Raw genomic sequence first — 13,902 nt, forward strand, 5'->3', positions numbered from 1 at the left:
TGAATGCTGATCTTAGATGGATTTTTTCCTTTAAGTGTGTATGGGGATAGGATGATAGGTTCTAAATTAAATGTGAAGCCTGGATCTGGAGAGAAAAATGTTAATTCGAATACAGTTGATTACTTCAAATGTCTAGTTGGGTGAAGAGAATATGTTTTTTTGGTTTGGTAATTGTTTTGTTTTTTTAATGTGGATTCTGATTTTTTATTCAGGGTTTTGTAAATTGAAACTTAGAAATATTATTTTGTATCTTTCAGGATCACTGCTCTTGGAATCAAAGATAAATCCAAACACTGCATATCAGAAACAACAGGCAAGTAGTTGTTTATCTTTAATTTGAAAGACTTCATCTGTGATCAAGGAAGTATTAATCTGACAAAGATGAGAAATCTTTCCTGACCAGAAAAAAATGTTTGGTAAACAGAGTTACAGACCATATGTATTTTCCTTGCAGGTTAAAAGTTTCAAACTGGAAAGTGAAAGTTTTTGTACTGGCAGTAATTTATCTTTGAATTGAGCTGCTCTTAGGTTATATTAGAATACTATGTATTCATTAATCTTATTTAACTACAGTTAGCCAGGTCTCTTCTATATCCTGTACACTAAGCCTTTTATTCTCAATCACATTTAAAGGAAATGGCATAGAAGAAAATTCAAAGGGGTACCTTTAAAATCGAGGAAAGCCTGTTCGTGGTGTAAAATTAGATCCTTTGACTCAGGCAAAGGATTTTTGGAGTGGAAGCATTTAAATCCTGTTCTATAATTGTTGTATATTTTTATTATAATAATCAATGGATACTTTACAAAAGTGTACATTGCCAATTTTGTAATGTTTTCTGTTAATATTTATTGTCTTATTTGGGAAAAGAAAACCTGTGTTGTGCTTTACCATGCCTAATTATTTAATCTGGAAATGGCAGCAGTGATTCCACCTTTTCTTTATTCTGTGAATGTTTTCATTTTTATTATGAAAGATTTCAAAATCGAAAAGTACGAAGAATAATCTAATGAATGTCTGTGTAACACCACCAAATTTAACAATGTTAACATTATACCATATTTGCCTCTAATCTTTTTGTAATGTTGAACATTGTGGATAGAGTTAAAGCCCCCTTTGTACCCATCTCATTCTATCCATTCTCCATCCTCCCTGTAGGTAACCACTATTCTGAAGTTGATGTGTATTATTTCTGTACATGCTTTTATACCTTCTCTGCGTATGTATGTATCCATAAATACTGTGTAGTCTCTCATGTGTTTTTAAACTTTGCACAATTGATCTCGTACTCTTGAATGTATTCTACAACTTTCGTTTTTCACTCAAACGTTATTTTGAAGATTTGTTTATGTTAACAATGTAGATCTAGTTGATTTTTTTTTAAAAACTCTGTATAGTATTCTGATGTATGGTATATACCTTTTGTGAGACATTTGGATTATTTTCAGTTTTTTCTGTGTGCAGTGTGTAATGTAAATATAGCAGAAAATTTTGAAGGCAAAGATAAGTTATTTTAATATTCTATTTACATCATCAATGCCTATTTTCTTCAAGATCAATGAAAATTTGGATGCCCCAAAACATACCACACAATCGGAGGAATGAAATTATGTCTATCGCATAGTGCATTATTAGTAAAATTGTTAAATAATTGTTTTGTGTATGCAGTAAATTCTTAATCAGTTATTTGAAATATTTTTAAAATTTTTAATGTTCAATTAATAGTTTTTTCCTCTACTTAGAAAATATTATGTCTTTTTTGGTGGAGAATCAGATTAAACATTTGTTCTGTATTGCACACTTAAAGATGTTTCCTATACCTTAGATGTTTAAAGTAGACATTTAAGTAAATTTAATTTTTGAGTCAGCCAGGCAGGTTTCTCTCTGTCACTGCTCTTAATTTTGCCAGATAGCCACTTTTGGTTTGTTTTTTGTTTGCGTGCTCATTTGTGGGGAAAGAAATGCTAATATTACGTGATCATTTTTTTTCCTATCTGCATGAATATTAAATTCTCAGGAACTGTGTTTTTAAATGTGACTCCCTACATTAGTTATAATATGTATTCTTCTCAAATCGTGTACAAGTTCCTTTAGCTGTTGTTACTATTGGAAAGATCACATTATGGCAGAGGTTTGTGTATAAAATAGTCCCCCAGCATTAGTCCAAAAATACACAGTGGATGTGTAAATACTTTAGAAACTTTGGGACGTGTGTCATGTGTAATGTTCCTCTGCTAGAAAATTAATGTATTGGAGGAAAAAGTCTTTATTTAAAACAAAATTTTTATGCCATTGGGAAAGTGTTTTCTATAATTAATCATATTTAAATAATATACTATTGGGCTTTTTTAATATATATTTTTCTAATTGAGGTGCTTTTTACTAAACATTAGAGTATAAGAGAACTTTTTGGCAATGAGAATAATGGAAAAGCTTTGTATATAAGAATGAAAAAACGTGCGTAAATGGAGTCACCTGTTTTCTTTATTTTTGTTTAAATTGAGTGCACTTTTCTAATAGAAATCAAAAGCCATTTGGTGGTTGTGTTAAACTGTTTTTTTTGTAATACATATGATTTTTCATATTTTCACCAAAATCTTGTTCAGTTTGCACATTTTACCATGTTACACAAATTGGGATTTCCAAACACATGGATATTTTTCTATGTTCGTTAGAATTATCTTTTTTTATGTCGTCATTTAAGTTATTCAATAAATTAGTCTAGAAAATCATTCATTTCCAAAATTTATATGAAGTATATTGATCATTAGTGGATTTCTCATAAAAACCTTGAGTGAATGAATAAGACATTCATAGCTCATAGGATATCTTGACATTAAAATACATTGAATAAATTCATTCTTTAACATCACAGTTCTAAAATGAGCTAAGTACTGATTTGTGGGCTCAAAATACATCTTTTTAAAATTTTCTCCAAAGGCAAATTACTGAATTGTGGGCTCAAAATAAGTTAGAATGAGTTGAGTTGAATGTCAAACGACTCAATATTGATAGGTCATCGATTCACATCACTTCTTACTTACAGTGGGCAATATTGAAGTAGTTAATGGGAAAGAGAAGATACACTTACCCTAAAGAAGCCCCTAAACTTAAGTGTTTTAAACACGTTGGAAAGAGAAGAGAATGATTAAACAGTGGAACATGAAATAAAGTGCCTGATACATGTGTCAAAATTTTAAGTTATTTAGAATCAGTCCCACTGATCTTGACTAAATCAAAAGTGGAGTCATAGGGATATGTACCTTTTATATTTAAGACAATTGTGTGTTAATTGGGTTTAGGAAAGAAGTATAAGGAAGTTCTCATCCTCAGTTTTATTGGAAGACAAGACATAACAGGTGAAACAATTATAGAATGGTAATAAAATAGCTGATAAAATGTTTTAACCCAGTCCTCATTGAAAGCCCATGAAAGTATTTCACAGATAAGGTAACTAAGGCACAGAAAGTTTAAGTTTCTTGACTGAGCATGTACAGCAAGTATACGCCAATGCAAAATACTATAAAAAGCAGCTTGTATTCCACAAACTTGGGCAGTAGAAAATTTGAAAAGGGAGAGATTGTTTAGAGCCAGAATCATTAAGAAAATCTTCACTTTCCTATGTGGTGTCTGCTGAAGGAACTGTAATAGGGAAGGGAGTAGTACACCTGATACAAAAGGTACTAAGCCTATTTGCAGCAGAGGTTTTTTTATTTGAGAACTTGCTTTGCTAAACAAAAGGAGAGCCATTATAGGTTCTTGAGTAGGGGCCTCACATGATGAAAGTGATACTGCTGTGTTTAGGAAGTCAGTGTGGCAATGTCATGAATAATGAGTTGAGGGTGGAGAGGAAAACAAGAGCTTTAGGTAGCAAGACCTTTTGCAATAATTCAGATACAAGAAAATGAAAGTCTGTTCCAGTGTAGTAAATGTAATTGGGAAGAAGGAACAGAGCTCCAGGATATTTTCAAGAAAGTGCTGAAAGATTTGGTGAATGATTAAATATGAAAGAAGCAGTCAAAGGTCACTAGTAGTATTTTTGAGTCTCAGGACCAGGAAAATGATGGTTCTCTCCGGAAACTGGGAAGTTGAGAAGAAAGCAGGTTTACATTAATAATTTGGGAAAAGGCTTTGTTTATTTTGAATAGATAGTACATTCACATTGTTAAAAATTCAGAAGGTATTTGGTGAACTCTCACTCCTACTCTAGACACTGGACTCTGTCCATACGGTTTCCCTTGCTGGAGGTCACCAGCGTTAGCAGTTTATTGTACATTTTCGTAGAGGCTTTATGGATGTGTAAACAAATATGCATGCAATCACATATATATTCTCCTTTTTATTGGCATAAATGGTAGCATGATATATACTGTTCTGATCTTGCTTTTTTTTTTCATTTAGGTTTGAAGCAATAGTAAAATGAATGGAAAGGTCTTATAATGAACATCTTAGACGAGAGATACAGTAAGAGTTTGGTGCAGGAGATTCCAATTTGAGAATCATTGAGTGCTGTTTTTAGCTGCAAGAGAGGACCTCCTTTGAGAGAGTAGATATGAATTGAGAAAAGAGCAGAGGTTAAGACTGAGCCTTGTTGAGTTATCCACATTTATCCATTCATCCAGTAATACTTGATTGATTGCTGCTTAGGGGTTGATCACTATCTTTAGTTTGAATTTTTGAAGTGCATTTGAAAGCTTTTGAAGAGTTTTCAGCAGAGGAGTGACATTATCCAAAATAGTAACATCAATCTGGAATTGAAGAGAGACAATAACTGAAAGACTAGGTGGGAGATTGCAGTATAGCCCAAGCAAGAGATAATGTTGGATTGGGTTAGGGTGATAGTGGAGATGGAAAGAGATGAATGTATTTGAGATATAAATTAAAGACAGAATTGACAGGGCATGCTGCTGGATTAGATGTTTGATAGTGACATAAAAGGAAGATCCAGTAAAGAGGAAGAGTAAGCAATTGGGAAATGTAGAGAATCAGGAAAATGTGTTGTCTTCAAGGGAGAACAGAATTTCGGTAAGGAAAGAAGGACCAATGGGTCATCACATGGCTATTTAATATCCTACAAGAGAAAAATTGAGAATATTCTAGGTTTTGGTTAGAAGAGCATCCACTGAGATGAAGGTAGAGATGAAAAGGATCATACTTTATTGTATCTATCTCTTAATTGGCAAAACAATCTAATAAAATTGAGGGTGTTGGGGTTTAGCCTGAGAGTCGTGGGGAATGGGCTAATGAGTATACAAGAGAGAAAGAGATTTCTACAATTTTGAATGCTGCATTAAAATGAGAGCATGAATTTGTAATGAATAGAGGCCACTCTGCACTTTGGACTAAAGATCAGGTGTGTGAGTAGAGGACGTGAGTGATTAGGTTTGAAAGATTGGGCAGGATGATGGATAGAGATGTGTTCTGGATGGTGGTTTGAAAGGAGACCAATGAGGAATCTTTGGGAATCAGATGGAGGGGGGTGTCTTTCTTAGTTCGGGGTCTAGACAGATGGGTTTAGAATTGGACACGCTTAAGTGTTTTAATTCCATATTTCTAGCTATGTGATTTTGAATAAATTTTCTCTGAACTTCATCTTTTAAATAGAGTTGCTACCTGTCTTATATAATATTTGTAAATTATTGTTTGAAAAATGCTTTGACACAGTGCCGAACACGCAAGCTCAATAAGAGAACTATATTCATAATAATCTTATTATAATCCTGATGTAGGCAGCATTTTCCTCTTTTCCAATGAGGAAAGATCAAAGTACTTTGCTGAAGTCACAGAAATAGTGGTACTCAGATCCTAATTCTAGTCAAGGGTTATTCCCACTGTATCCAAATATATCACAGATTTGGGGAAGATAAGATATCACTACTGTTTGTAAATAGTATCATGTCTGTCCTGGACTGTATGTTATACCACACTATATTTTAAAAATCCATCTCAGAAAGACTAGGTCAGCTACCATTAGGAACTACTAGAGAGTTAGGTGCTGCATTATTTGTCTGGTTAATCTTACTCATTTTCAGATTTTTAATTGATTTTGAATCTGGAAATGGAATTCTATAACCTATTTCTATTTGTTTTCCCTTTTTTAGAAAAACAGGTATTCTTTTTGAAAAACTTTAGCTCTGTATTGAATTTTGTCAGAGTCATTAGGGGCAAAGATAGGATTAGTCTGGCAAGCAGTAGGATCTCAAATATTTCATGACTCTGGATTTTATTCATGTTAATTGAAGTATCAGTTCAGGGAGGAAAACTAAAACAGAATTCGTTGGTTTGTTAGACCCTGTTAAGTATGTCACAGATACTTTGTGAACATGATATGAAAACTAGAGACACTTTCCCCCAATTAGGTGTTATACACCAAGTTTTAGATACAATTTTCAAGTGTAATTTAGATCCTGGATTAAGAACCTCTGATTTAAACAGTATCCAGCTCAAGAATTTTTTTTAATATATAAGGTTGAAAATAACTATTTCTTACAATAATACTGCAGTGCGAAAACCTGATTCAGTAAACACTAAATTCTCAAGCTTCTTCAGCTCATGTCTTACTCCCATCCTGTGCTTGGACATAATCACCCAGACCAAATATAATTGATTTTTTCCCATTCTCCTTGCAAGCTCATTTTAAATCTGATTGCCATGGGACATAGTGGTGACTAAATATTTTAGTTAGTAGAAGAGAACTCAAAGCTTCTCGTGGTTTAAACAGAGGCATTAATATCCCAAAGATATGTGTGCCACACACAGATGAGCAAAAATATACTATCACAAAGCACAGTGGTTGAAAACGGATCCTACTATGAAAAATTGAGCTTGACTGTATCTAGGCTTCTTGGATATACAGGAAACCCTGCCATTTGACACTTTTCATTCGTTATTTTAAATATTCTTGTGCCAGCTCTATGTTCTCTCACCTAGAATCTTTTGCTCTGACCCTTGGAATAAGCAATTCTAAGAAGTGTTTCTTCCTGGTACTTTTTACTGAGACAGTAGGGTGTGGGGAAGGGGGAAGAAAGAATGGTGAGATTTGTCACCCATTTGGTATAGATACATAGAGCTGGAAAGTGCCTACTCTGATGGTACTTCCCTATCCTCTTTCAAACAACTAGAGATACACTTAGGTCAGGTTCTCAAATTTGACTTATTGAAAGAATTACCTGGGACCCTTGTTAAAGGTAAGGATTCTTGGGACTCACTCTAGACCTGTCCCCAGGGGAGAGGCATGGGAATCTGTATTTTTAACCATCTTCCAAAGTCAATCCTCTTTGCATTGAAGAAGGATTCTGAATATAAATCCCGTTTAGTTTCTGCTGTTTTGACTGGCTTAGGGAAAAGACTTTATATTAAGAATGTGAAGGAAAGAACAAAAGAAAATGATGATGAAGAGGAGGACTAAGTGACCTTAATTCAGACTTTGTTGATTACCTCCACTTTCTCTTGGAAGGTAGTTTGGAACCAAAATAGAAAGAGCCTTGGATGCCTGGATAAAGGGCTTTGGATTTCATTCTCTTGTACTAGTAATCTCCAAAATGGAATGCACAGGATGAAGCATTGAGATTTGAGAAGAAACTTGTTTATAGATTCTATCAAAAGAAGAAATTGAGTTTTGCTAATATTTAGTAAAGTCAGGTGATCAAGAGTCAAAAATAAGCATGGTATTCTGAGAGAAGAGTAAAATTTCCGTGAAAGGTATTCCCCACCTGTTGTGAATTATTGTAGCCTATGTGTGCAGATAACTGTTTACAGATATTTTCCCATTTTAACCAATCTGTAACCCTCACAAAATGAACAAGAGCTCTAAAAAGGATTGGAAACAATAACATAAGTGCAATTAAACAAAACAGTGGTCAAACTGACATTTTCACTCTAGGCTAAGCTGTCACCCAAGTGATAAAGCAGAAACAGTGATAAAATAGATCTTACAAGAAGTTGCCCCTCCCAGAAAGTTCAGAATTATTAGAAAGATGGCATTAAGTATGGATTTGTATCTGTCATCACTTATGGGTGTGCTGTACCCTAAGTGTATTATTGGCTCTTAAAATGCTAATTATTAATGGTATAGAGCCATTAAAATTCAAACATGTAAAAATATTGCTTATTTTAGCTTTATATAAATCTTTTTATTTCTATTTTAGTGAAGTTTTATAAAGTATTGCTATACTAACATTATATTTTTGTATATAATATATAAGTAATTTGAGACACACTGTTAAAAAAGTTTTGGAAATCACTGTTCATGAAGCTGTTTTGAGGAGAGCTGTAAGACAAAGGCTCAGGGACTGAGGAAAGTACACAGTGCTAGTGCTTTAACCTGAGTAACTCTGTTTTTATCCTTTTTTACTTGGAGATTATTAGTAAAATTTTATTTGTAAAAAGAGATCTGCTGGGTTTTTTTAATAGAGGTTTCAAAACCTCTTCTGTAGATGGTGGGAACCCCTGAAAGCTTTTAAAAGAAAAAACAACCTAATAAAATTTTACAATACCTGGTAGTTAATTTCCCTTCCAAGAAGCATCATGTCTAGGCAGAAGCTAGAAAACAGATTTCCAGTTCTTCTTACCTGGTTACACAGCAAATAAGTATTAATCTGAGGCTTGGATTAATTAAAGGATATTTTTCATTTACTGGTTAGAGCTACCAAAGTATTGAAAAGTGTTCATTTTGAAGACTTTGTCTTTATTAATCTGGGGCTCACTTTTAGTTTTATATTTTTTAATATCAGGTCATACTATTTATAAGTACTAGTCAGATGAACAATTATTAAATATAAGGTTTTTGTAGGTTATATTTTTGGTAATTAGAGTATAAATTCAAAGGTGCATTTTGTGAAAAATTAAAATTTTAGCCATATTAAACTTTCATTATTATGTATCCTTTACAAAAGTGTCTGTTTCATTTGAATGTTGCATAGTGATTTTAGTACTTAAACGTGTGTTTTAATTTAAACCCAAACCTTCATTTTTAATAAAGGGGTTGACAATTTTTTCGTCAAAGCATAACCTTTTGGTAGGGATATAATTAAGGACATTCTAGGAAAGCACTTAGACCTGAACTGGGGATTCTTCATTTTTCTATGACCTAAGCTGCTCAACTAGGCGCCATTGGTTATACTAAGAGTGAGTATCTTCATTTCATCATTGTTTTGCATTCCTTAGTACCCTAAAGGCTTTTTAAAGGCAAAAACAGAAAGAGTTACACCTTAAGATATTTTCAGCTGTTAGTCAGCCTATACTTGCAACCAGTTGACAACCAGCTTAAAGGGAAAGATAAACTTGTAGGTGGTGGGTGTTTAGTGAGTGAAACAGCTGAGTTTCTGGAAACAGTAGGAAGTAGATGATTAGACAGTCTACATTACACTTTGGCCAAGAATGGCTAGGCTTTCCATCTTGGTAACATGAGCCAGAGCCTGCTAACCTGTTTTAATAATTTTTGTTTTAGAAAATTGCTCAATATCATTTTTAGTACCAAAGCTGCTATTTCATTGCCAGTATATTACTGAACTTGCAGAGGATAAAATATAGTTATGTGATGTCAGTTGAATGTACATTAATTGCACTTATCAGAGGGCATTTGTCATTGCTATGCTGTTTTCTGTCCTCTTGATTTTTGTTTATATTTTGTAGTTATTTCTTTTCAAGTGTGATGATGTAGAAATCTTTATTTTTAAACAGGATACATTAATTGTTTGGTCAGAAGCAGAAAACTATGATCTGGCTCTAAGTTTTCAGGAAAAAGCTGGCTGTGATGAGATCTGGGAAAAAATTTGTCAGGTAAGTTTCTTTTAAAATAATTAACTTATATTTGCATGCGTTCTTGAATTTTTTTTTTTTCTTTTTACCTGAAAGATGTATGTTAGAAAGTGGAGAGAGAATGTCTTTGAGATTTTGGTAACCTAACCTGGAAATTTCTCTTATGTTCTACAGCAAATTCTTTTACTTAAAATTAAAAAAAAAGTTGTCATAATTTTGTTTACCACTTTAGATTTTGATAGCATATATTCATAACTAATACCCTACAAAATGTCAAGATCTTTTAAAAACCAAAAAGGATTAAATAATCATATTCTAAGGCTTTTGGATTTTTCTTTAATATTTGGTCACCTTTTTGCCTAATATTTGTGAATACTGTGTCCCAGACACTAATGTTATCAAAAGTGCTCAGAACTTTTTGTGAGAAACCTATAGTCTAGCAGGATATAGGATAGCTAGTAACTCTCAGGTAACTAGAACGTTTTTTAATAAAGATTTTTTTTAGAAGTTTCAGATTTGCAGAAAATGTGAGCTGAAAATACAGAGAGTTCTTATATACTCCCCTCCTTGAGGAGTATATACACCTCCTCCCCCGCAAAGTTTTCCCTATTATTAGCATCTTAGATTAGTATCATACACTTGTCACAATTAATGAACGAATATTCACTATTATTATTAGCTAAAGTCAGTACTTTATTCAGATCTCCTCAGCTTAAAACCCAGTGTCCTTTTTCTGTTCCAGGATCCCATTCAGTATACTACATTATGTTTATGGCCCCTTGGTAAATCTTGGTCATGACAGCTGATAACTAGAATTTTAAATTAATCATAACATTCATTTTAACTACCATTTTCTGCAAATGGAGATCACTGTGTTTCAGTGGTTGCCTAGTATAATTATTCTGTTAGAGTGTTTTTTGACTATTGTCATTCTCATTTATATCAGCTTTTCCTTCTGGTGATTCTTATCACTGAAGATTCTTGAGTTAGTTTTATGCATCTGACCATAGTCATTTTTTTTCCTTGGCCCTCCCAATAGCAGTGCCACACAGTATAATAAAGTGGTCCGAGAAAGTGTAGTGTGAACCTTCGCATTCCATATAAGGCATATGGCGTGACATATCACTCTAAATCACTAAACTTTTCTTAACTGGAGTAGATAATTTGTTTCTTTTCCACCTCGTATCTTACTATGCATCATGTATTGCTGGAGCATTATTAGTATACATTATTAAATAGAAGAATTTCACTTGATGCAACAGCTGAAAACACTAGTAAATGTGATTTTGCTTTAATTTGTACAATATACATAGAATATACTCCAGATTGTTTTATTATTTCTGTTTATGTTTTGCCAATTTTTAAACCTGTGGATGGTGATGGCAAGAAGGTCCTAATTTTTCCTCTTTTTTTCTCATGTGCTCGCTAAGGGTTGAGATTGAATTTTGTTGGCAAAGTTTTCTGTAAAGTGAGATTTAAGACCTAAAGGTGACTTCTGTTGCAGACTTATGCAATCCACAAATATTTGCCATTCTATTCTCGATTCAATAAACTTGAATCATTCATTCATTCATGAGAAGGGGAAAAAAACTGGTCTGTGAAAATAGTGAAAGCATACTGAAGGATGTAAAATTTTAAAAATATAAGATAACTTTACCATAATATTATAAGGCTGTTCAGAATATTAATAACAGTATATAAAGACTAATCTTCATTTTTTATAAAGTCCTGAAAAGTGTTATTTTGTATTCTTCCTCTTCTAATACCAGCATGGTAACTGGCACATTTTGTGTATGTACTCAGTATATATTTAAAGAGTGAATGAATAAAACAGAAGACAAACATCTTATTTAGATATACGGTGTTGATTTACACATCTGCTAGAACATAAATTTATCTGGTAGATAATATTTTCCAGTGATCAGCATATTAGATTATACCTTGCCTCATTTCTCCCCTCCCCACACCTCAGCACCTACTGTTTAATATGTGTTCTTGGATATACATAAATTCTTGAAGACTTTGTACATTTGTCCTAGAAATTTTCACTGAAATTTGTTTCTTACTCTTTTCACTTGTACACTTCAGGAGGTCCCCAAGACCACTCTCAGGTTTACTAATTCACTAGAACAACTCACAGAACTCCAAAAAGCTGTTATATTTGTGGTTACAGTTTATTACAACAAAATGGTACAGATTAAAATTGTCAGTGGGAAAAGGCACACAAGACAGGGTCTCAGGAGAGTTCCAGGCATGAGCTTCCAGTTTTCTCTCCCAGGATAGTTGTGCAGACAGCAGTTAACTTCTCCCAGCAATGATGTGTGGCAACAAGCATGGAGTATTGCTGACCAGGGAAGCTTACCCAAACCTTTGTCCAGCATTTTCATTGGGGGTTATTCATATAAGTAGGCTGACTACCCATGTGGCTGACTTTAGTTTCCAGCGTCTCCAGGGTTAGACCTCCACCATAAACCATGTAGTTACCCACGCATAGCATATCTGGCATGGGCCAAAGCCCCCAGATAAGCAAAAACACTCTTATTAGACAGGATATTCAGAGTGCTTAGAGGTTACCTTTCAGGGGCTGGCCAAGGGCCAAACCTTTCTTTGGCAGGATTAATCCTTTACTGCAAAGGCACCCCTTGGACCTTGGCCCAGACTCTCTTACAGCAAAATGATCATATTTGTTCTAGCATCTGCTTTTAGCATAGCATTTATATGACAGAGTAATGAGTATCAATATGAATATGCCTAACATTTGGAGGAGCCAGTCTGAATAGGGATAGATTTAAAGAAACAGCTATAAAGTCATGATTTACTTTTCGTATTTTTGTACTAATATGATTACTCATTTCTGTCCTTGATCTACTGCACTTTATATTTTATGGTAAACTTACACAGAACTGTTTAGCATAGAAATTAGCTGATGGTTAACAAAATCTACTTCTTCCTCAGGCCAGTCATTTTCTATCAGCATTACATGCTGAGGGAACGTTAACTTAATCTCCCAATATATTTGATCATCAATATCAGTATTATCATAAGGTTTATATACATAAGGTAGTTGGATCAACAATGCCAGTATTATGCCATATTGCAGTGTGGTAGTAGGTAGAACCTGAAAAGTAAGAGTCAGTAGATACTGGCACATTACTAGAATCCCATGTAGTTGTTAACGGTTGGTCCAGTTCATCATCATATTGTATGACAAAATGTCTCCTTGAGTAGTGTCACTCATCAAGTTTATTTACAGGCTTCCATTCGACCTTGTCAAGTTCCAAGAGCAGCAGTGGTGGTCTTGGTAAACATGTGGCTTCACCCTTATATCCCTCTGGTATAACTGAGCTAAGAGAATATCATCTCTTGCTCCCAGTCGCTCCTGAGGCACCAGTGTTAATGCTGGATTTCCCTCTTATTACCCATGTATTCATTCCTTTGCCCTTAATTTACTATTTCTCCTCCCCATTTGTCATTGATTTTCACCCAGACTTTTCCACCTTTGGAAAGAATGTGAGATTTGGCCACTCTGCTGGTCCAGCAAGGTTAACTTTTACTCACAAGTCAGTACCATACTTTTAAGATCTATGCATGTTGCTGAATATGCATTTAGTTTATTGCTCCTAACTACCGCATGGTATTCCACCGAACCATACATTATACATTTTACTTTTCAAGTCTGGGAGGTCACTGCTGACATTTGAAAGAACAATTTCAATTTCAATAAAAACCATTTTACTCAGTCATTTCTTAACCCCTTATAATGAGAAAGGTGAACTCCTCTCTGAAAAGTGTCACAGCTCAGAGAATAAGTATCTTAAGGGGAGTGGCAAATGATAGAACAGAAAGAACCATTGGAGAGGAAAAAATTATAAAAAAAGAGTTAAAGTGGTTGATATATATTGAGCTTTTACAAAGCATGAAATCAAAAATACATATGGAAGTGTTAACCTCAGAAAATGGTAGAGATATTTTCTTTGAAACAAATGAAGGAAATAAGTGAAGATAACTCATGAGATGGAGAAGATGAGTGTTGGAGGAAGTTGAGTACTAATGACCACTTTTTTCAAAGGGGACAAGTCTCTCTTGTGAGACCTAAAGAGAAAGTAATAGTCTTTGACACTTGAAAAGGGAAAAAATTTAAAGCA

General features: G+C 33.9%; 1 protein-coding gene across 3 annotated transcripts in view; it reads left to right on the forward strand.

Moving 5' to 3' along the window:
• Positions 1 to 13,902, forward strand: part of PPP4R3B (protein phosphatase 4 regulatory subunit 3B) — a 63,624-nt gene that overhangs the window by 1,455 nt on the left and 48,267 nt on the right. For all 3 annotated transcript variants that reach the window (XM_046660952.1, XM_046660951.1, XM_046660953.1), the window contains exons 2-3: positions 258 to 313; positions 9,680 to 9,778. In XM_046660952.1, the coding sequence (XP_046516908.1) occupies positions 258 to 313; positions 9,680 to 9,778 (155 nt within the window). The remainder of the gene's footprint in view (positions 1 to 257; positions 314 to 9,679; positions 9,779 to 13,902) is intronic.

Source organism: Equus quagga, chromosome 5 (genome assembly GCF_021613505.1).
Source record: "Equus quagga isolate Etosha38 chromosome 5, UCLA_HA_Equagga_1.0, whole genome shotgun sequence".
In the NCBI taxonomy this organism is placed as follows: domain Eukaryota; kingdom Metazoa; phylum Chordata; class Mammalia; order Perissodactyla; family Equidae; genus Equus; species Equus quagga.